The 18250-nt window shown below is 41.6% G+C and overlaps 1 protein-coding gene across 1 annotated transcript in view; it reads left to right on the top strand.

The window, feature by feature from the left end:
* Nucleotides 1-789: 789 nt before the first annotated feature.
* Nucleotides 790-18250, top strand: part of FHIP2A (FHF complex subunit HOOK interacting protein 2A) — a 33398-nt gene continuing 15937 nt past the window's right edge. Inside the window, exons 1-6 of the mRNA XM_053983585.1 lie at nucleotides 790-1073; nucleotides 8993-9071; nucleotides 10968-11137; nucleotides 13310-13414; nucleotides 13771-13893; nucleotides 17404-17697. Of these exons, the coding sequence (XP_053839560.1) occupies nucleotides 1029-1073; nucleotides 8993-9071; nucleotides 10968-11137; nucleotides 13310-13414; nucleotides 13771-13893; nucleotides 17404-17697 (816 nt within the window). The 5' untranslated portion in view covers nucleotides 790-1028. The remainder of the gene's footprint in view (nucleotides 1074-8992; nucleotides 9072-10967; nucleotides 11138-13309; nucleotides 13415-13770; nucleotides 13894-17403; nucleotides 17698-18250) is intronic.

Genomic DNA, 18250 nt, shown 5'->3' with positions numbered 1-18250 from the left:
GCCAGCAGGACCAGGGACGTTCATGTCCTTCTGCACTGAGTACTACTGAGGCCACACCTCAAGTGCTGTGTCCAGTTCTGGGTCCCTCAATTCAGGAAGGACATTGAGGCGCTGGAATTAGTCCAGGGAAGGGCAAAGAAACTGGGGAAGGGTCTGGAGCATGTGTCCTGTGAGGAGTGGCTGAGGGCATGGGGGCTGCTTAGCCTGGAGAAAAGGAGGTTCCTGGAGGAGCTTATGATTCTCTCTAGTTCTCTGGCAGAAGGTTGTAACCAGGTGGGGATCAGACTCTGCTCCCAGGCGACCAGCGGCAGAAGAGGACACAGTTTTGAGCTGTGATAGGGGAGGTTTGGGTTAGCCGTTAGGAAGAATTTCTTCACACAGAGGGTGATTAGACATTGGAACGGACTGCCAGAGAGGGGTGGAGTCAGCATCCTGGAGGTGTTTAAGGAAAAACTGGACATGGCACTCAGTGCCATGGTCTGGTTGACATGGTGGTGTAAGGTCGAACGTTGGACTCAATGATCTCAGAAGTTTCCAAGCCAAGTGGTTCTGTGAGTGTGATTAATTTCTCAGCCCGGAGTTGCCCGCAGAAGCGGGGGCTGGCTCGGGGCACGGCAGTGGCCCGCCCACAGCCCGGCAGTGTCGCGCACTGCCCACGTCGCGCCCCGCCCGCCCCCCGGGGCCGGCACAAGCGGCGCGGCCCGGCCGGGCCGGAACGGAACGCGGCGCTCCCGGCTGGCAGCGCCCGGGACCGGGCGGAGCGGAGCGGGGCGGGCAGAGCCGGGCCGAGCGGCGTGCGGGGGTGGCGGCCCCTGCAGGACACCCGGAGCCTCGGCAGCCGCCGCCGCGCAGCCGGCGGTGTCAGTGCCACGGTGTCCGCCGGGGAGCGAGAGGCAGCGCCGGCGCCCGCCCGCCCGATCCCCGCGGCCAGGCCCCCGCATGCAGCCCTCACCCTGGAGCGGCGGCGGCGGCGGATCGAGGAGCTCTCGAGGTCCTCCCGGCAGCGGCTGCTGCAGTCGCGGGACAGGATGTTCTCCAAGTTCACCTCCATCCTGCAGCACGCCGTGGAGGCGGTAAGGCCGCCGGCGGGCCCGGCCGCGCCGCGCCGGGGATGCGATCCGGGCCTAGCGCCGAGCGCGGGCCGGGGGCTCGGACCGGGCCCGGCGCCCCTTCCCCGCTGCCCCCCGGCGCTGCTGCCGGCGGGGCCCCGCAGGGCGAGCATCCGCTCCCGGCTCGACTCTCCCGCGGGCCGGAGAGGCGGAGGCCGAGCTGGCCGGGCGGGCCCCGGAGGGAGCACGGGAAGGGAACGAATCGCTCCAGCGCGGCCCTGGGGAGTCGGGGGGTGCCGGGGGAGGAGGGAGCGGCTGCAGCCCGGGCGGCCCCGGCGCAGCCTCCGGCTGTCACCGCCGGGCACTGCCGGTCGCGGTGCCCCGCGCCGGGCCTGAGGGCAGCCCTGGCCCGGCCCTCAGCCGGCCCTTGCCCGGCTGTTTCAGCGAGACAAACAATAAAGGAGAGGAATCAGGAAACTCCCCAGCATTTCCATCTCGTCGTGACCAGCAGACAACAGTCGCCGTCACCAGTGCTTTTGCGGGATGTTGTCAGTTTCAAAGCGACCCTTTCCATCCCTGGTTTATTCTGTAGTTGTGCATGGGGGTCAGGTTTGCCGGGGGACGCGGGGCTGTGGGTGCAGCGAGGTTTCCTGACGGGGACTGGGCAGGGGAAACGGGGCCTGTTCGCGAGCTGCCATTGCTAAAGGCCGCGTTCGGCACTGCCTGGCCACACCATTTATTTTTTGCTTTTCAATGAGGCGGGATCTTGGTAGTAATTCCGTGCCTTTCAGAGCCTCTCCCAGTAAACCAGAACACCCAGGGGACTTGAGTGTGAAGAGGTGATAAAAATCGGCAGGGAAATACTGAAGTGAAGGTGGAAAGTGTTGAAGAAAAAAATGTTCAAATGGTTGAAGAAAGAGCTTACAGGCCAAGTCCAAATAATTGAAATAAGAGCCTGCATGCCAAATCCTGCCTCATCTGAGGGGCAGCCTTTGTACATTAATGTATGCTTCGGTGCTGCACTTGAGCATATGCCTGTCTTTATATGAGCCTGTAGTTCTGCAGGAGTATTCAGGTTTAAAAGTTAAGCATGTATTCATTAATTGCAGGTTCCTAGTTTGCTTTTTTTAATGGTGTAGTGGCATTTGGAAGAAAACATTTTAAATAATGATAAAATGTTTTACTTGAAAACATTCAGACCACATGTGAATGCCTTCAATAGACAGTGCTTTCATTACAGAGGAAACAGAAATTAGCATCTGCCTGACTAAAAGAAAGTTTGTTGTGGTGAGCTGTGCCACATTTTGAATAACAGAAATAAGAGTGGATGACAGAGGGATGCAGGAGTGGAGGAAAAGGTATTCTTTCAGGTCTACCAATTCAAGAGATGTAATAGAAGTTATTATTAGGAGAGTGTTTACATTATTGATGTGTGCAAAAAATAAACTAAAAGAACTTCATTTAGTTGAGATCCAGTAAAAAATAGGAAAAACAAATGAGCTGAATGGAACAGGAGAAGAGTAGAGATAGTAGGGACTAGGCGCTCTTTTTTGATTAAAAAAACCCAAACGAAAGTACAGAAATATATTGATACCATCATTTTGCGAGTGAGCGCTATCCAAAAACATGCTGTTTGTCCTTGCTCAACTCTGGTGTCCCTTTTAGAATTGCCTCATACTGCTACCACCACTGTGGTAGATCTCCTGATAAATACTACACTATTGCATTTACAGGATTGTGACAAATACTAGGAATGAAACATGGGATTGCAAAAGCAAGAAGATACTAAGAATGTTTCTTTATAAGTTTGACCCACTAATACAAAGACAGAACTGTGAAATACAAAATTTTAACCAGTTTGGTGGCTGTATGTGGCTTTGTTTCATTCTCACTGTAGTAATAAGATGTGGTCTGCTTGGCTTTGCTATGGGGAAGTGACAACTGTTATAAATACTAAATATTAGCTCAGTCCACTTTGATGCCACCTGTTTTCAGAACCAAGAGAATTTGGAACATCATTTTTGCTTACTGTTTTTGCTAGGGAGCGAGTGTAACGTGGGCAGCCTCAATTGGATTCTTAACCCTGAATATCAGCAGCAGAACTAGTAAATAAGTATCAGTTCTCAAAAGTTTTGTGTGCCTACCCCAGAGCAGGTAGAGTTGCAGTTATACAGTTTTCAGCTGAGCTGGACACTTAAATGCACTTGAAGAGCCTGGGTTTAGCTCTCACGGGTGGGACTTCCTTAAATCAGAAAGGTTTGGGCAGCCCTTCTGCCCTGTCCTTTCTCCTGCACATCACTTACATAATGCTGCTGCCCTGCCTCGGGGCCCACAGGTCTGCAGACTTCAGAGAGTGCATTTAAACAGTAAGGGTTCCCATGCTCTTAGATAATCCTTGTTATCTTACTCTCAATGTGCCATCCCTCTGAACTCTGACAGGAGTTCCAAAGGTTGACAGTCTGATAGACATGGCAGTATTTGCCTTTTACTTGTTGTCAGTGTATCACTCTTGGACTGACTGCCCTTGTAACAGGACTGTCCTTGAGGCAAGCATAAGGGATCAGTTGCTTTTTACTAAGGTGTTTTCTTACCAAGTTTTTTTCCCCAGAGAGGTTGTGGTGGTGTTCAAGACTAGCCTGGATCGGGCTTAAAACAGTGTGGCCTAGCAGAAAATGTCCTGCCCATGGCAATGGGGTTGGAACTAGGTAGTCTTTGAAGGTATCTTCCAACCCAAGCCTGTCTATGATCCTGTGATTCTCCTTGAATAGCTCAAAACTTTCAGTCTCTTCTGACTAAATTGCCCAAGTGTTTGAAACCATATTCCTAATTTTCATTACCATTGGATTCTAGTTTTTTTGCAACCTCTTATCTTATGTCAATCCTGCCAATATCTTAGATACTTTTTGCTTTTTGGATTTCTCTGCAGCATCCAGATGAGCAAGCACCACTGTGTTACCCTGCCAACAGAGCATCCTTAAATTGAGTTGGATGTGTTAGTAATAATGGTGGATAGGACTGCTGTCTTTGTTCTGTTACTTCAGGGCAGAATAGAAATGCTGTTGCTTCATGGGGTTCATACTATTAAATCAGTGACAATTTATATATGGCTTGTCCTCAAGATGTTTTCTTTCTGCTATGCATTTCTGATACACTTTCATCCCAAAGGGCTATCCATGAGCACTACATTGTCAGCAACAAAAAAAAATGTAGTGTACAATAACAAAGCAGCAAGTTAGACTTATTTTGCTCTTATCTTGTGTTTTTCACTCATGTTTCCCTAGACAAAATAGCTTGTCTGTGAGGTGGCTACTCAGTGTTCAAAGGACTTTCGTTTGTGTTTGATTTGGGCTTTTGGATGTTTCACCTTAATAGTCAGTTCAAAGGGATATTTTTGAGCCGTGTACCTTGCAGGAAATACATCATTTTGGTTGGCTTGAATTTTGCAGTTTGCTGTCAAACAGGAATGTTTGTACCATGCAATTGAATGAATGAAGATTTGGTGCCTGGTGCAGATTCTCAAGACCCCCTCTCAACCAGCCTGTTATTCCACTTTGTCTCTGACACTGGTACATTACCATATTTTCAAGTAGCTTCTGTTTATATTTTGAAGCAAAACTCAGCTTTGAAAGAAACCAAGTTACTTGGTACAGGCAGTGCTCCAAAATCATGAACTGCATAACTGATTAGAACAGAATTTATTCCTCTTGAACCCACTTTGTTTGATGTAATGACCTTACCTTACTTGTTGTTTTAATGTTGTGCTGGTATTAACAAATTAGATGACAAAATGTAATGCATGACTTGCAAGCAGTCTTAATTTTATATGTGAGAGCAGTGGCCATTATAAACTCTGTGCATTCATCAACTGAGGATCAAGTAAACCTTCAAGTATTACTCCTTTTTCACATGGTCTCTCAGACCATTCACACTGGTACAGTAGAAAGACTGAAGAAAAACATCAAGTGACTGTGTCAGTCAGGGCAGTGTGCATGCACTTCCCCTTCCTTTCTCTTTGACCCAGTTTCTGCTCTCTGTTTTTTTACTCTGGCATCTGACCAGACAGTACCTGTTATTTTTTTATACAGTGTTCTCTTTCCTTTGTGAATTTGCCCTAAAGATATTGAGGCATAATCCCCAGCTTCTGATGTTTCCATCCTTTCCAGTGTTGAATTGCACTTCTGAAAAGCATACATGAAAAATATGACTGATTTTTACATGCACAAAAGATTTGCTGTTAAATGCTGCATATATATAAGTTTTTTTGCTCTTTATGTTATTTTTTCCTGCCTAAACACGAATTCTGTATGCTTTGGAAAACAACATGGAATTGTATTTTGGACAGGTTTTGTCATGAGCAGGCTGTACATCTGGTCAAAGATCTGTAGCTCTCCTGAGAACAGCACTTTTCCTGAAAGGAGTGGGCTTTGATTGTTTGTTACATATTGTCACCAGAAGGATAAGGCAGCATGTGTTAAGTTCAGCTCACTCCCAGGAAGCCCAACTGCTGGAGCTGGGCACCAGATGGAAGATCTTGCTAATCAGTGGCTGCTCCAGTGGGCTGCAGTTCAGTGGTGTTCAGTGAATTTTAGCTATTTCATATACCAACACCACACTGCAGGCATGAAGATCATGGGTTTTTTTTTCCCCCAGAGGAGGAGAGCTTCACTTTGAGATTGGGAATAACTAAGAACATATTTAATTACATCAGGATTAATTACAGAGTCACAGAATATTCTGTGTTGGAAGGGAACCCACAGGGACCATCAAGTCCAATTCTTAAGTGAATGGCCCATACAGGGATCAAACCCACAACCTTGGTGTTATTAGCACCATGCCCTAGCCAGCTGATGTAATGGGGAGAAATAAATGCATTTTTAAGGTATAGCCTTCAAATCAGACAGGTAGCAGGAATTAATGGCCTTCACAAGGAATTCTGCTTTGCTTCAGAATCTCCATAGGAGTACTTACACAGTAGAGTGGTTATTCAGGCTGGCAGTTGTAACATGTATTCCATCTTGGCTGATAGCTAATAATTCATCCTAAAATAGATACTATAACCTCATACTAGTGCCACTGGTCCTAGTAGGGGTAAAGGATGTCAGCCAAGTGTTATCATTTCCTAATGCTTTCCAATGCTTGGCTTTGTACACATATAAGCTGGTGTCTTGGTCTTGCTTTTGTGTCTGAACAACTAAGTTAAGAGGATTGTTTGGGTTTTTTTTTTGCTTTATGTTTGTTTGTTTGTTTGTTTGCTTGTTTTCTTGCGGGTTTTTGTTGGGTTTTTTGATCAGTAAACACCTACCTTAAAATAATTTTGTTGGGGTTATATCTCTAGTTGGTGGCAATGCTGATGGTGTGTTCCCAATAGGCTGCACTGCCCAGGTACACACCCATGCTGATGTTATCTCTGCTATGTCTGGCTTGCAATCCTGGTCAGAGGAGACTCTGAAATCACTGGATATTTTAATTTGAAAGGGCAGGACCTGTCCCTGAATTATTTTTTCACCTCTGAGAAGAGTCCCTAGAGGCATTTGTTGGGAGGGAGAATGTCTATATCCACAGTTCTCTCCCATGGTGGATAAATTATTGACAGTGCTGAGAAGTGAAATCCTTTTCCTGGCACTGATCAGAGGCACTAAATTCATCTTGAGGCAGATGAGACGAGAAGTGGAGAGGAAAATCACATCAGCCAAGGATAAATCTTTAATGATATCTATCATGTGTTACTTTGGAAATAGAGTGGTCTGGGAGGCCTGTATTCCTCAAAAGTTGTCCCTGAGTTATTCATCAGCTGGCGTTGAGGTTTTGATACAGCTTTTTTTTTTACAGAAATGATCATTACATTGCTTGAAATACATATCTAGTGCAGCTAGTGTGACACAGAGAACACAATATCATCTTTTCAGTCTTCAGTTTGTTTGGTTATTCTTCTGAATTTTAATAACCTAGTAAATGTCACAGTAAAATAAACTGCTTTTATGCAGTGTGGAGTGTTCAGATACTCTGTGGTAGCTGCTGTGCTAATGTGCTGCTCTGAGTGCCCAGCCGTGGAACTCAGTGAGTGCACAGCCTGTCAGGGACAGGATAAGCACTGTCAGTTTGATTTTCCTGGTTGCCATTTCCAAGGGCACATTTCCACCGGGGATGGAGGCAGAGATAGTTGCCAAGCACCACTACTTTTCCGGAGTCTTGCATTCCAAAGTCCTGTGTAGAAAGGGTCATTAACAATTAGCATTGCACTTATCTTGGCAAGGCATACTGGTCATATACTGGGCTTTATAACTTTACCAAGATAAATTTAAGTGTCATTAAATTCAAGGCAAAGAAAAGACTGATGTGGAAAACGTCCAGAGCTTTTTCAAAGAAACCAACAATACCCAGTAAAGACCATATGAGGCTATACAGTACTCGGCTATATATGAGCCCTATGCCCCTGAGCCCTTGTTTGCCCAGGAACTGAGACTGCACTGCACATTTTAGACCCTAGAGGAGTTCAGAGTTATTGTTCTCAAATGTGGTATCTGCAGCTCCTGCGGAGAAAACTTCCTTCAGTTAACCTTTCTCTGTGAGGTTAACTGACCCCTGGCACAGGTTCCTGGAGAGGCTGTGGAGTCTCCATCCTTTGATATATTCAAAAGCCATCTGGACATGCTCCTTAGCAGCCAGCTCTAGGTGACTGTGCTGTAGCAAGGAGGCTAAACTGGATGGTCTCCAGAGGCCCCTTCCAACTTCAGCCCCTCTGAGATTCTGTGAAGGAGTGGACTCCATATCCTGTCAGGATGGTTCAGCTCCTTACCCTTCCAAAACAGACAGACCAATTTATACTTGGGACTCTTTCTGTTTGCCCACAGGGCTCATCGCTGCCATTCTGTCAAGTGATAATTCCCTATTTCAGGATGGCCCGTAAAAGAATGACTTGAGGACTTGATGGTCCAAAAAAAAAAAAAGCCTCAAGCAAGTAGAATTAGTCCTCAATAACAACAGATCCTCATGTGACCTATTGAATGGTTGAGGTTTTCCCTATAGGATTCCTGATTTTACCAGCTCAAAACATTCAGGGGCACAAATTCACTGCTTGTCTCAGCTCTCACTTTGGAGAGCAGAGTGGTGAAATGATTGTGGTCCTTTTTTCACAGGCTGCCTGTGGTGTAATGGGCCACAGGCCGCCTGTGTCTCAGTGGGGAAGGAGCAGTGCTGATGGTGACTGCATAGGGCTGCATTTCCTTCTTGCATGTTGTTATTCCTGGATGCTGCTCACGCCCAGCCAGCCATCCCAAACTCCTCCAGGAAAGAAGAAACTTCCTTTTCTTGCAAAAATAAAATAAGAAACATATTTGTTTAAAAAAAAAAAGGAACAACCCGCCAAGCTTTTTGGGTATGGGCCTAAAAAAAAAAAAAAACAAACCAAAAATTTGAAAAAAAAAAACAAACTGAACCTAAAAACTGAACAAAGATCTTTTAAAAGAAGTTGTGGCTAACAGGAAAAAAGGCATGGTAAAAACTGGATAAAGCAACTAATTGGTATTTTTAAGGGAGCAGACAGCAGACGGAGAGAACAGAGTGTACAGAAAAGCAAGAAGACATCAAGAGCAGATGTGAAAGAACATGATTTTTTTCCTACAGGACAAAATTGTGTTCTAAACAATACAAGCATACATTTCTAGTGTTGCTTTGGTATAGGAGCAATTGCTTTTGTTGCTTCAAATAGATTGTCTGGTGATAGAGGCATCACAGAGGTTATTACTGATGTTTACAAGCAGGCAGTGTGGCATGGGGCTCAGCCATGAATAATGAATGTAGTCCTTGTTAAAGAGCAGAGAGTAACAACTGTAGCACTATCTGCAGCACTTTACTTCCAAGTATAAGATAAAATTGAATTTAATCTCTGAGCAAGTATGTTCATTCCATTTCTAACTGGTTTTTGTTGTTTTTTTTCCCCATAGCTCGCACCTTCCCTTCCATTACAAGAAGATTTTGTTTATCACTGGAAAGCAATCACCCATTACTACATAGAGACCTCAGGTAAAAGAAAAAAGCACTCTGGGTTTGTCTTTTTATTATGGAAACTAGAATTCACAATTTCAATGTTTTTATAAAGTAAAGATCAAGAAATACTAATGTGAATCATGTCTTTAATCAAAATACCAACAATAATTAGTAATTAAAAATATCATGTGCTTCCATCCGTAAAAGTAGGCATGAAAAATGGTTGAAGTCTTGTTTCCTGAGTACCATGTAGAGAACTGCACCTTTTTACGTCTGACCCAGTTTCTGTCTTCACATACTCTGTTTAATCTAAACAGACAGCTGCAGAAATGCAGTCCCTGCTGTTAACATTTTTATTGCTTTGCATCAGGGATTTTCTTTTTCTTCATAAGATTTTAACAAAAGTAATTTTGTGTTCATAGATTTTACCAGACACAGATAGATCCCTTGTGCTCAGTATTAGTTATTTTTGCTTTAGTGTCTTGTCTCAGTGTTAAGTATTTGATAGCACAGACAACAAGTTTTATTAAACCTTACTCACATGTTACACTGCTCTTCTTAAAAATAGATATTATGATGAAATATTGCTGTAGTTGCTTTTTTAAAAACTCTTCCCTGGTTTGGTTTTTTTTTCAGCAATTATGCAGCATGTAAATTTTTAATTTTGGACCTAGTTATGAAACAGTTATGGTTTAAAAATGAATGTTGCCATGCTTTCCTCAAGCTTATTAGTTCTGACCTTCTGCTGGAAGAGCTGTTGAGTCTGTGTTTGTGTCTGATGATCTTGTTTATATCAATATTTACTCATAAAACTGCAACGTGACCCTTGGTTCCAAATACCCATCTTTTGGAACACTATGTGATGTTTCCAAAGGTGGAAATGACAGGGTGGCAGGGAAAACTGACACCTGCAGTGACGTGGTGCAGAATAAAAGCTGACCTCTCTCCCAGAGTTTCAGAAGTGTTTTGAAAAAGAAGTTTCCACTCGGTGGATATATTTCTGTCCTCTGCAGTAGGAGCAGAATTATGTGTAGGAAATTCAAGCAAAACACTCCAGGCTAACTGGAGTTTGTGGCAGAGACCAAAATCACTCTGACATGGCAGTTTCCCTGTGTGATCTTGTTGCCAGTTGCATGCAAGTGACAAGTTATTTTTAGACTATTGCGTAAACAGTAGTAACCATTTCCCTAGGATAGTTGTTCATGTAGAATTCAACTGAAAAACATAAAAGAGGAAAATCTTCATGTGTGGATATGTTCCACAATATGTGAATGCCAGCTCCTACTTCCAGTAGCATAAATCCACTGCAGTTTAATGACTTTAATATAATAAAATCAACATCTTACCCTTTCCTTCATAAAGTTGGACTGAATTCTATTTTAATGCAGAAAGTACAAAAGAGAAATTTAAAAGCTTTTGGAGAATAAACAGCATAGAGTTTGAATTTTCTTTGTTGTATCAGCAGAAAAGCCATTTATTTAGTTATCTAGTTTATAAAGGAACTGATCAGCTGCAAATTAAGCTGATGTTGGAGGCCATTCACAGATTTCAGAATACTGTATGAAGGGTCAAAGAGGAAGTTATCAAGACCTAGTGCATACTAAACAGAAGATTGAGAGTTGTACCTTTCTCTCCCTTGGCTTGCTCTCTGGCAGTAGAAATTTTCCTTTTTTGACTGTGTAATTACGGCATGTTTTGAATTTTGGCACTTCACCTTTTCCCCACTGCAAGGTCAGATATCTGCCCAATGCATATTCCAGTGTACATGTTCAGGTACAGTTCTGAAAGTTTTCTTTAAGACATGTTAAAAACTTGCACTGTATATCAAGTTCTTTAAGTGGATGTCACGTTTATAAGTCTTAAATTTGGAACTGAACTTAAGTATGAGGGCAGTTTTTAAATCATTCTTAATTGCCTGTTTCTTTTATTTAGATGACAAAGCTCCAGTGACTGATACGAACATTCCCTCTCACCTGGAACAGATGTTGGATATTCTAGTTCAAGAAGAAAATGAGAGGGAATCAGGTGAAACAGGACCATGTATGGAATATTTGCTACATCACAAAATTTTGGAGACACTCTACACACTAGGAAAAGCTGATGTATGTATCTCTCAGCAGAACAGATTCTCTCTTGTGTGAGCTCCTAGTTGTGATGGAGACTGAAGTTCTACAGTAGGTGGTAGTGTGGGACACTGAGCTCTAGCAAAGAGCTGCGTGCTTATATTAAAATATACCAACATATGTTACGAGCATATTACAAATAACAGCCTTTTGCAGGTATGATCAGGGTGAGACAACCCCTGAGGTGCTGGCAGTGGTGAGACTCAACACTCTAATAATGCTGATGGTGAAAGTAGAAGTAGGAAAAACATTTTTGTTCAGTCTAGAGTTTTTCTGGCTACTGCAAGACAGTATTATCCCTCTCTGTCCTTTGTTAAATGTTCAGAGATTCTTGGGTGAAAAGTGCTATGTTTGATTTGTTTGAAAAGTGCTATGTTTGATATAAATTTTTGATTAAGTTTTCTGAGTGTGTTGAGCTGTTGCTCAGAAAGACTTTGATATCAGAAAGCATTAATTTGAGTTGACCCCCAGACAGCTTTCATACCTTAGCAGTGTTGTCTGGTTCTTGATGTCTGCTTTGTGGCACACATGAAGTTACCTTCATGGTGTTGGTCCATCCTTGTTGCTGTCTGTCTTGGCAGACTTCTGAGCTGAAATGTGCGGGGTTGGGTGGATCATGGGGTGAATTAGCTTGGCAGCCCTGGGGGTAGAACGTTTTGTATCACAGTGCACACTCAGTTAGGGGGGCATGGTTTGTCCTGTTCCAAGGATAAATGGAGCTGTCCAGGGTTTCCTTCTCAGTCAATCTTCTACGCACTTATAGAAGTTTTTTCATGAGTTTTTAATCGATTTTACATAAACAGGCAACACAGGACAGTGGCTGTCTGAGCCTGAGATGTTCCTTGCTCTGGAAGGGCCAGAGATCTGCAGTACCTGTTACTGTACCAGCTGTCCTACAGTCAGGCTAAAATACCTGCTCCAGCTGGGCTTAAAACCACAACACTGCTGTATTAAAGATACTTGCTCAGAAACACAGCTCGTTCAGTAATCTCTAAATGTTGTCAAGAAACCAAGATGAAATGGTAACATATGTGAAGTGGGTAATTAGTAGTAGTGTTTCTAAGAGTTGAGAGAAGTCATTCTGTACTCATACAAATATGTCTGTACAGGCAATTCTTGTACAGCCTGTCTTTACACTTTGCCACTTGTGAGTTGATACATCTGAAGTAAACACACAGTTCAGTGCTTGCAAGATGTTGCAAAGATCTGGTGCAAAATCTTTGCACAGTTCCGTTTCACAGCAGTCAGTTAGACTTACTGCATTACTGTGGATGTGCCCTGATGGTATGTATCTTGCCATTCTGTTCAAAGAATTGCTTGACAACTCAGCAATGATTAGGTATTAAAAATCTAGAGATAATGATTTAGAAAGGAGAGCCATGTTGCATTTGGGCATGCAAATGAGGGCAATTATGTGGGTTAAAATTAACAGCATTTATTAACATGGTTAATAAATTAGTTATTAACTAATTTGTTTGGGGGAATTTAGCTAGGAACAAAGGTACGTAAAGACCCACAAGCCATCAGATCTCCTGGAGATAGGAAGGTGCTTTCATGTGATGTGGTGCATTAGGGACAGTAGAACAAGGGTTTACATATTCTACAGATATTTGTGGTTTATATTCTGCTCAGGGAAAGCAGCAGCTTTCTCTTGTCCTGGACCATCTGTGCATTTATAAACACTTTAGCTGGCTAAGGTTAATTGCTCGTGACTTTAAGAAACCTTCTGTAGGTATTAAGATTTTTATAGTTTATCATTCTGTATTTGTGTGTACTGACTCACTGAATTGCTGGATTTTGTGGCACAGTACCTTAAAAGACATCTGACCTGTAGCAAATTAATTCTGAGTTAATTTCCCCTTATCACTGTAATGATACGGAATATTTTCTGGAAAGATTGGTAGAAGTTTGCCCTAGAGCAATTAACTGAAAGAATGAATAATTTGAAAGAGAAAACAGTAATGAGATACAGCATTTTTTATTGATCTCTATTAATATTGATAAAAGTAAAATGTTAACAATTGATGACTGTAAAAATACTTCTGGTTAAATTAGTGCTGTTTAATTAGCCATTCTGAGTAAAAAAATTACATCTGTATTTTTCTCCACATTTGTTGTATTTTTGTTATTGTTAATTTGTTTTTGTTTCAGTGTCCTCCAGGAATGAAACAGCAAGTTTTGGCTTTTTATACAAAACTTCTTGGAAGAATTCGGCAACCTCTTCTTCCCCACATAAATGTGCATAGGCCAGTGCAGGTACTGTTCAGATTTTAAGGAAACTATATTTTTGCATGACAAGTTTCTTTTATTCTGCTGTAGCTAATGTTACTTTTAATTCTTCCAATGTCAAGTGAATTAAGGAAATTGCTTGGGTGCCAGATCAGTTTGTTTTTTATAATGTGCTGATGATTAGAGTCTTTGACTGGCTCGTCAGTGCAACAGTGCAAGTCATAAATAATAAAGAAATCTTGTTCTCAGCAGTCTAAATCCAGAGCAAATGTTCCAGTCAATACTCATACATAATTGTAGTGTGTATATAGAAAAAGAGTTCAGTCTGTTATTCCTAGAAAAAGCAATAACTTTTTGTGTTAATTGTTCACTTTATGTGGCAGAAATTAATCAGGCTGTGTGGTGAGGTTCTGGCAACACCAACAGAAAATGAAGAAATTCAGTTTCTCTGCATAGTATGTGCAAAGCTGAAACAGGATCCATACCTGGTCAACTTCTTCCTTGAGGTGAGTAAATAAATTCAAAATTTGACAGGTGTATTTACTGTGTAATACACAAAATCTAGTGGAGAACTGGTGGTGTCACATTGTGCTGCTATTTTTTATCCTGTGATATTAGAAGTCTTGCTGTTCGGAATTTTTTTTCTCCCAGAGACTTTATACATCTGATTTTCGGAAGAATTTCATTCATGGCTCACAAATACACCTGCCCAAGGTCCTTTTCCTTTGGAATGAAAGTGCCTTTAGAGTAGGGATATGAATTGCAGTGTAAAACACTGTGTGAGGGAGACCTTGGCCTTCTTGTGTTGTTTCTGTCATCCTAATGAAGACCAAGGGACAGATTGCAGGGGGCACTGAAACCTTGCAAGCTGCTGAGTGTTCTGCAGGATTGGGCCCTTATTTGGTAGTGGCACATGTGTTAGAGCTGCAGTGCCAGCTCACAATCTACAATACAACACCATCTTCTATCTGTAAGACAGCCTGTGTATTTACTGCCTCCTTGAACATGTGGCATTATGAAATCAGAGTGGGAGAATAAACAATATCTAGACTGACTTTCAATTCCTATTTAGAAGAAGCAGAAAAAAATTTGGTTTATAAAAGTTCATTTAGAAATGCCTTTTGCTGCCATTTTGCTGTTTCCTGTGGTGACACACATACTCTATTAAGTACGTGATATTTAGCTGAAAAATATTCCTTCAGGACTATTTTACAAGCTTTCCACAAACAAGATCTGTGACAGCAGAGACTGCTAAACTGCAAAAAGATGTTATTTTCCATTAAGTATGTAATTATCATTTGCATGTCAGTAGTAAAGTATCCATCTTGAGTTTATTTTTACCTCAATTAAGTATTATCCTGATTGCCATTGTATCCACTGTTGTTGTACAAGCAGCAGAAATGGTATGAGGATTGAAAAGTTAATGTTTAAACATTAGAAGCACTCAGAAGCAAACAACTGCATATATTACATGGAAAATATGGTAGAATTCTAAACCAGGATTACTTTTTGTGTTATTTTTATAAGTTGTATGGTTTAAGCCTCTTAAATAGTGACCTTGCAATCAAACCTGAGAACCTCAGTCATAAGAATCACAAGTGTTTTGTCTCATTTTATTAGTGTTCTCCAAAATAACAAGATTCCAATATTAAAAAACAGACATTGAGAAACAGATGATTCCAAGTTTCAAGAGGGTCTCTAGTTTCAGAAAATGCTGGCTGTGGAGTTCAGGCAAGCTGGCAAACGTTTCTTGTAGCTCCTGTTACTTCACAGTATTATTGTAGGTGTTGTAGCCTAAAGCATTTGTCTTCACAACTTGTGATGGTTGTTTCCAGATCAGCAATGTGGGGTGCAGAATTGTGCTTCATTAGAATAGAATATTCTGGTTGTTCACATTTGGCCTCTTAGAGGTGCTGTTGTGACTTGATCACTTTCAAATGCATGAAAGGGTACATTTACAGAATTCTCACCTCTATATTTCTCACCACAAATTAAGTAGAGATTCTCATCAGCTGTGATATCACTTGATGTTTTCATAGAACTCTTTCTAACTCTAGACATGGCATCATCCACAACAGATTTTAAAACTGATGTTTACAGATCACAAAAATACAAAAATGTGGTTTTCTATTACTTGCTCTTTGGTAATGCTGAGTACTTTGTTTAGAAAGCACTGAATATGTGTTTTATGTAACCTTTTCTATTAGGTCATTCAGGATCCTGTTTTGCACCTTTGCAGGAGGCAGGTGAGCAGCTGAGCTGCAGAATTGCATGATTAAACAATAGGAAGCTTAAATACACACACAGATTCTGCCTGTGTGTTATTCAATGTACAAACTGCTTTGTGTCACCTGCCAACATAGGACTAATGAGCTATGGACACATTTCTAGGGGCATTCATACATTTATATATTTTAGTTCTCTCATCACTGCTTTAGCTAAATAAACAATGGCCTTTCATATGGCAGAAGAATCCAGACATGAAGTAATAAGCCACTGTAAGATGAAATAAGTATTTACAGAATATTGCTCAGTTTTTAAAACAAAAAGCTCTTCCCTTTAACAACCATGCCTGCAGCTTGAGTGGTGCCAGCAACAGTGTTAAGTGCAGGATTGAAGTGCTGTTCCAACCTTTATGTGCAAGGGTCACTGTTGTGATTCAGCTGTTTCCGTGTATTGATGGGGATATTGAGGATATTGCTACTGAAGGACTGCAGAAGCTCTGGGGACAGGCAAACTTGGTTCAGGCAGACACCTTTTTGTTGCTTTGCCAGCCTTGCAGTTTTCACACTGTCAAACAAAAACAAAGAATATTGAAGCAGTCATTTTTCTACTGCATTCAAAGATCCTCCTTATTTTATAGCATGCAGTCGGCTGCTTTTACCGCTGGTTTGCTTCTCCAGGGAATTGGTTCTGTGAGTGCATCACAATGCCCAGTGCAAATTCCCCACAATGAATGCATGGCTCTCAAGCAACTGTTCACAGCAGCTCTCCAGTTTGCTGCCTCACTGTCATGTACTCAGTCCCTGCTGGTTTGTCTGTACTAAAATCCATTAACCCCAAATGGTTAGTCTTTTAAAATATTAATGCTTGAGATATATTTGTAATAATTTTGGTGTTATCATAGAGAAGGGAACTGTTTGGATTTATAATCTCACTACAGTTCTCACTTGAAAGAAATGTCTTGTGCTGCATTCTAATTTATGATTCCAATAAAGTATTCCTCACCTGTGCTTATGCCAGAAGAACACTGAATTCTTGCCTTTCTGTGAGTTTCTTCGTGGTATTACAGAGCACAAATTTAAATGTGTTTTTATGTGCAGGAGACAGATTTATAGGGAGACAGTTGGGTTGCTTTTTTTCAGGCAAAGCAGAGAGGGTTTGGAGCTTCCAAGAAGGTTTTCTGTGACCATTTTAGAGTATCCAGTGCCCAATGCTAACTTCTAATACCTTTGTCCATTCAATTTACTCAATTTTTTTTCTTGAGAAACACAATTTGAGAGTACTCTGCTGTCAGAAAAGCTGTTTCTTTCCCTTTCCTGTTGAAGGTAAAATCTCAAGAAATTTAGAATTATTTTACTTGGGTGATTCCAACTAGAAATAGGGTTTCAGACATTAGATGAATGTGAGGCCTTGGCACAGAAAGGAATATTTTATAAAAAGTGCTAAGTTCTAAAGGTGTCACCCATAAGATAAATTAAAAACCTCTATCAAATTGTGGGTAAATCAAGTGAGTATATGCCTTCAGTAGTGAAAGAAAAAGCTGCCTTCCTTTTGTAAATGGCATATTCAGCCTTGAAGCAAAATATATAGGGCTTAAGAGAAATTTAAGCAGATTTAAAAGTGTCCTAGGTTTATAAAACACCCACGCTCCCACAGGCCTTTACGTTTTACATGGTTACTGTATCCAGCCTTGACTACTTCAAATGTTGATGTTGAAAAAATTGCTTTTAGTAAACTCCTGCTTCAGGATGAACAGTAATATCAGCTGTGTAATTCCTAAAAATGCTTTGCAGAGTAAGTTAAAAGCAATGGCTCTCCAAGGATCAGCAAGTGTAATCACAGAAGACATGATAAAAGACCAAGAGTCCATGACAACAGACACGGGGCAGCCTGGCCAGCCTGAGGAGACGCCCGGTGCTGCCGGAGCTGAGCACATGGAGAAGGAAGATGAGCTCCCACAACAGGCAGAGGAGCTCTCTTTCAGTCTGGATGAGCTCAATGTCACATCATCACCTGAGTCCTCCACTGCTTGTCCAAATCAAGATTATAACTTAGTGAATTCTCTACTAAACCTCACTAAAAGTCCTGTGAGTTGGTTTTTTTATTTGGTTTTTGGGGTTTTTCCCACTCTGTGTGATAAAATGAAATAGTTGGATGCTGTGTGAAGTGGGCAGAGGTGAATAGACACACTGTATTTTAGCTATAAAAAGTGAAATGAGAGGTTTTTGCAGAGACTTTTTTGTAAATTGGCAGGTTTTTTTACAAATTCAGATTAAAGTAGAAATACTATTTTAGAAAATTAATACTAAGCTTGTTGATGGTAATATAAGTGGGCCTTTTAAGAAACTTGTATAGGGTGGTGTATGTTTCACAGAAAAACTACACAGGATAATCAGAAGGCTAAATATATCACAAGAAAATGTTTTTAAAACTACAGTCAATTGTTCTGACTTATCCAAACCCACTCTCTTTGTAATGGCACTGAGCTATCTCTAGGAGTGGGTTTTCTTTTAAAAAAGCCTGCTGTTTGTCTTACCCAACTCAATCCTCAAATTCAGACTTAGATTCTTTCAAAAAATTTAGGAGAGTTTTGTGTAAGCCTGTAATTGCTGCAGCAGTGCTGAGAGCAGAAAACCAAGT

Source organism: Vidua macroura, chromosome 8 (genome assembly GCF_024509145.1).
Source record: "Vidua macroura isolate BioBank_ID:100142 chromosome 8, ASM2450914v1, whole genome shotgun sequence".
NCBI lineage: Eukaryota > Metazoa > Chordata > Aves > Passeriformes > Viduidae > Vidua > Vidua macroura.
The sequence above is the reverse complement of the archived record's forward strand: the minus strand, read 5'-3'. Positions and strand labels throughout refer to the sequence as shown.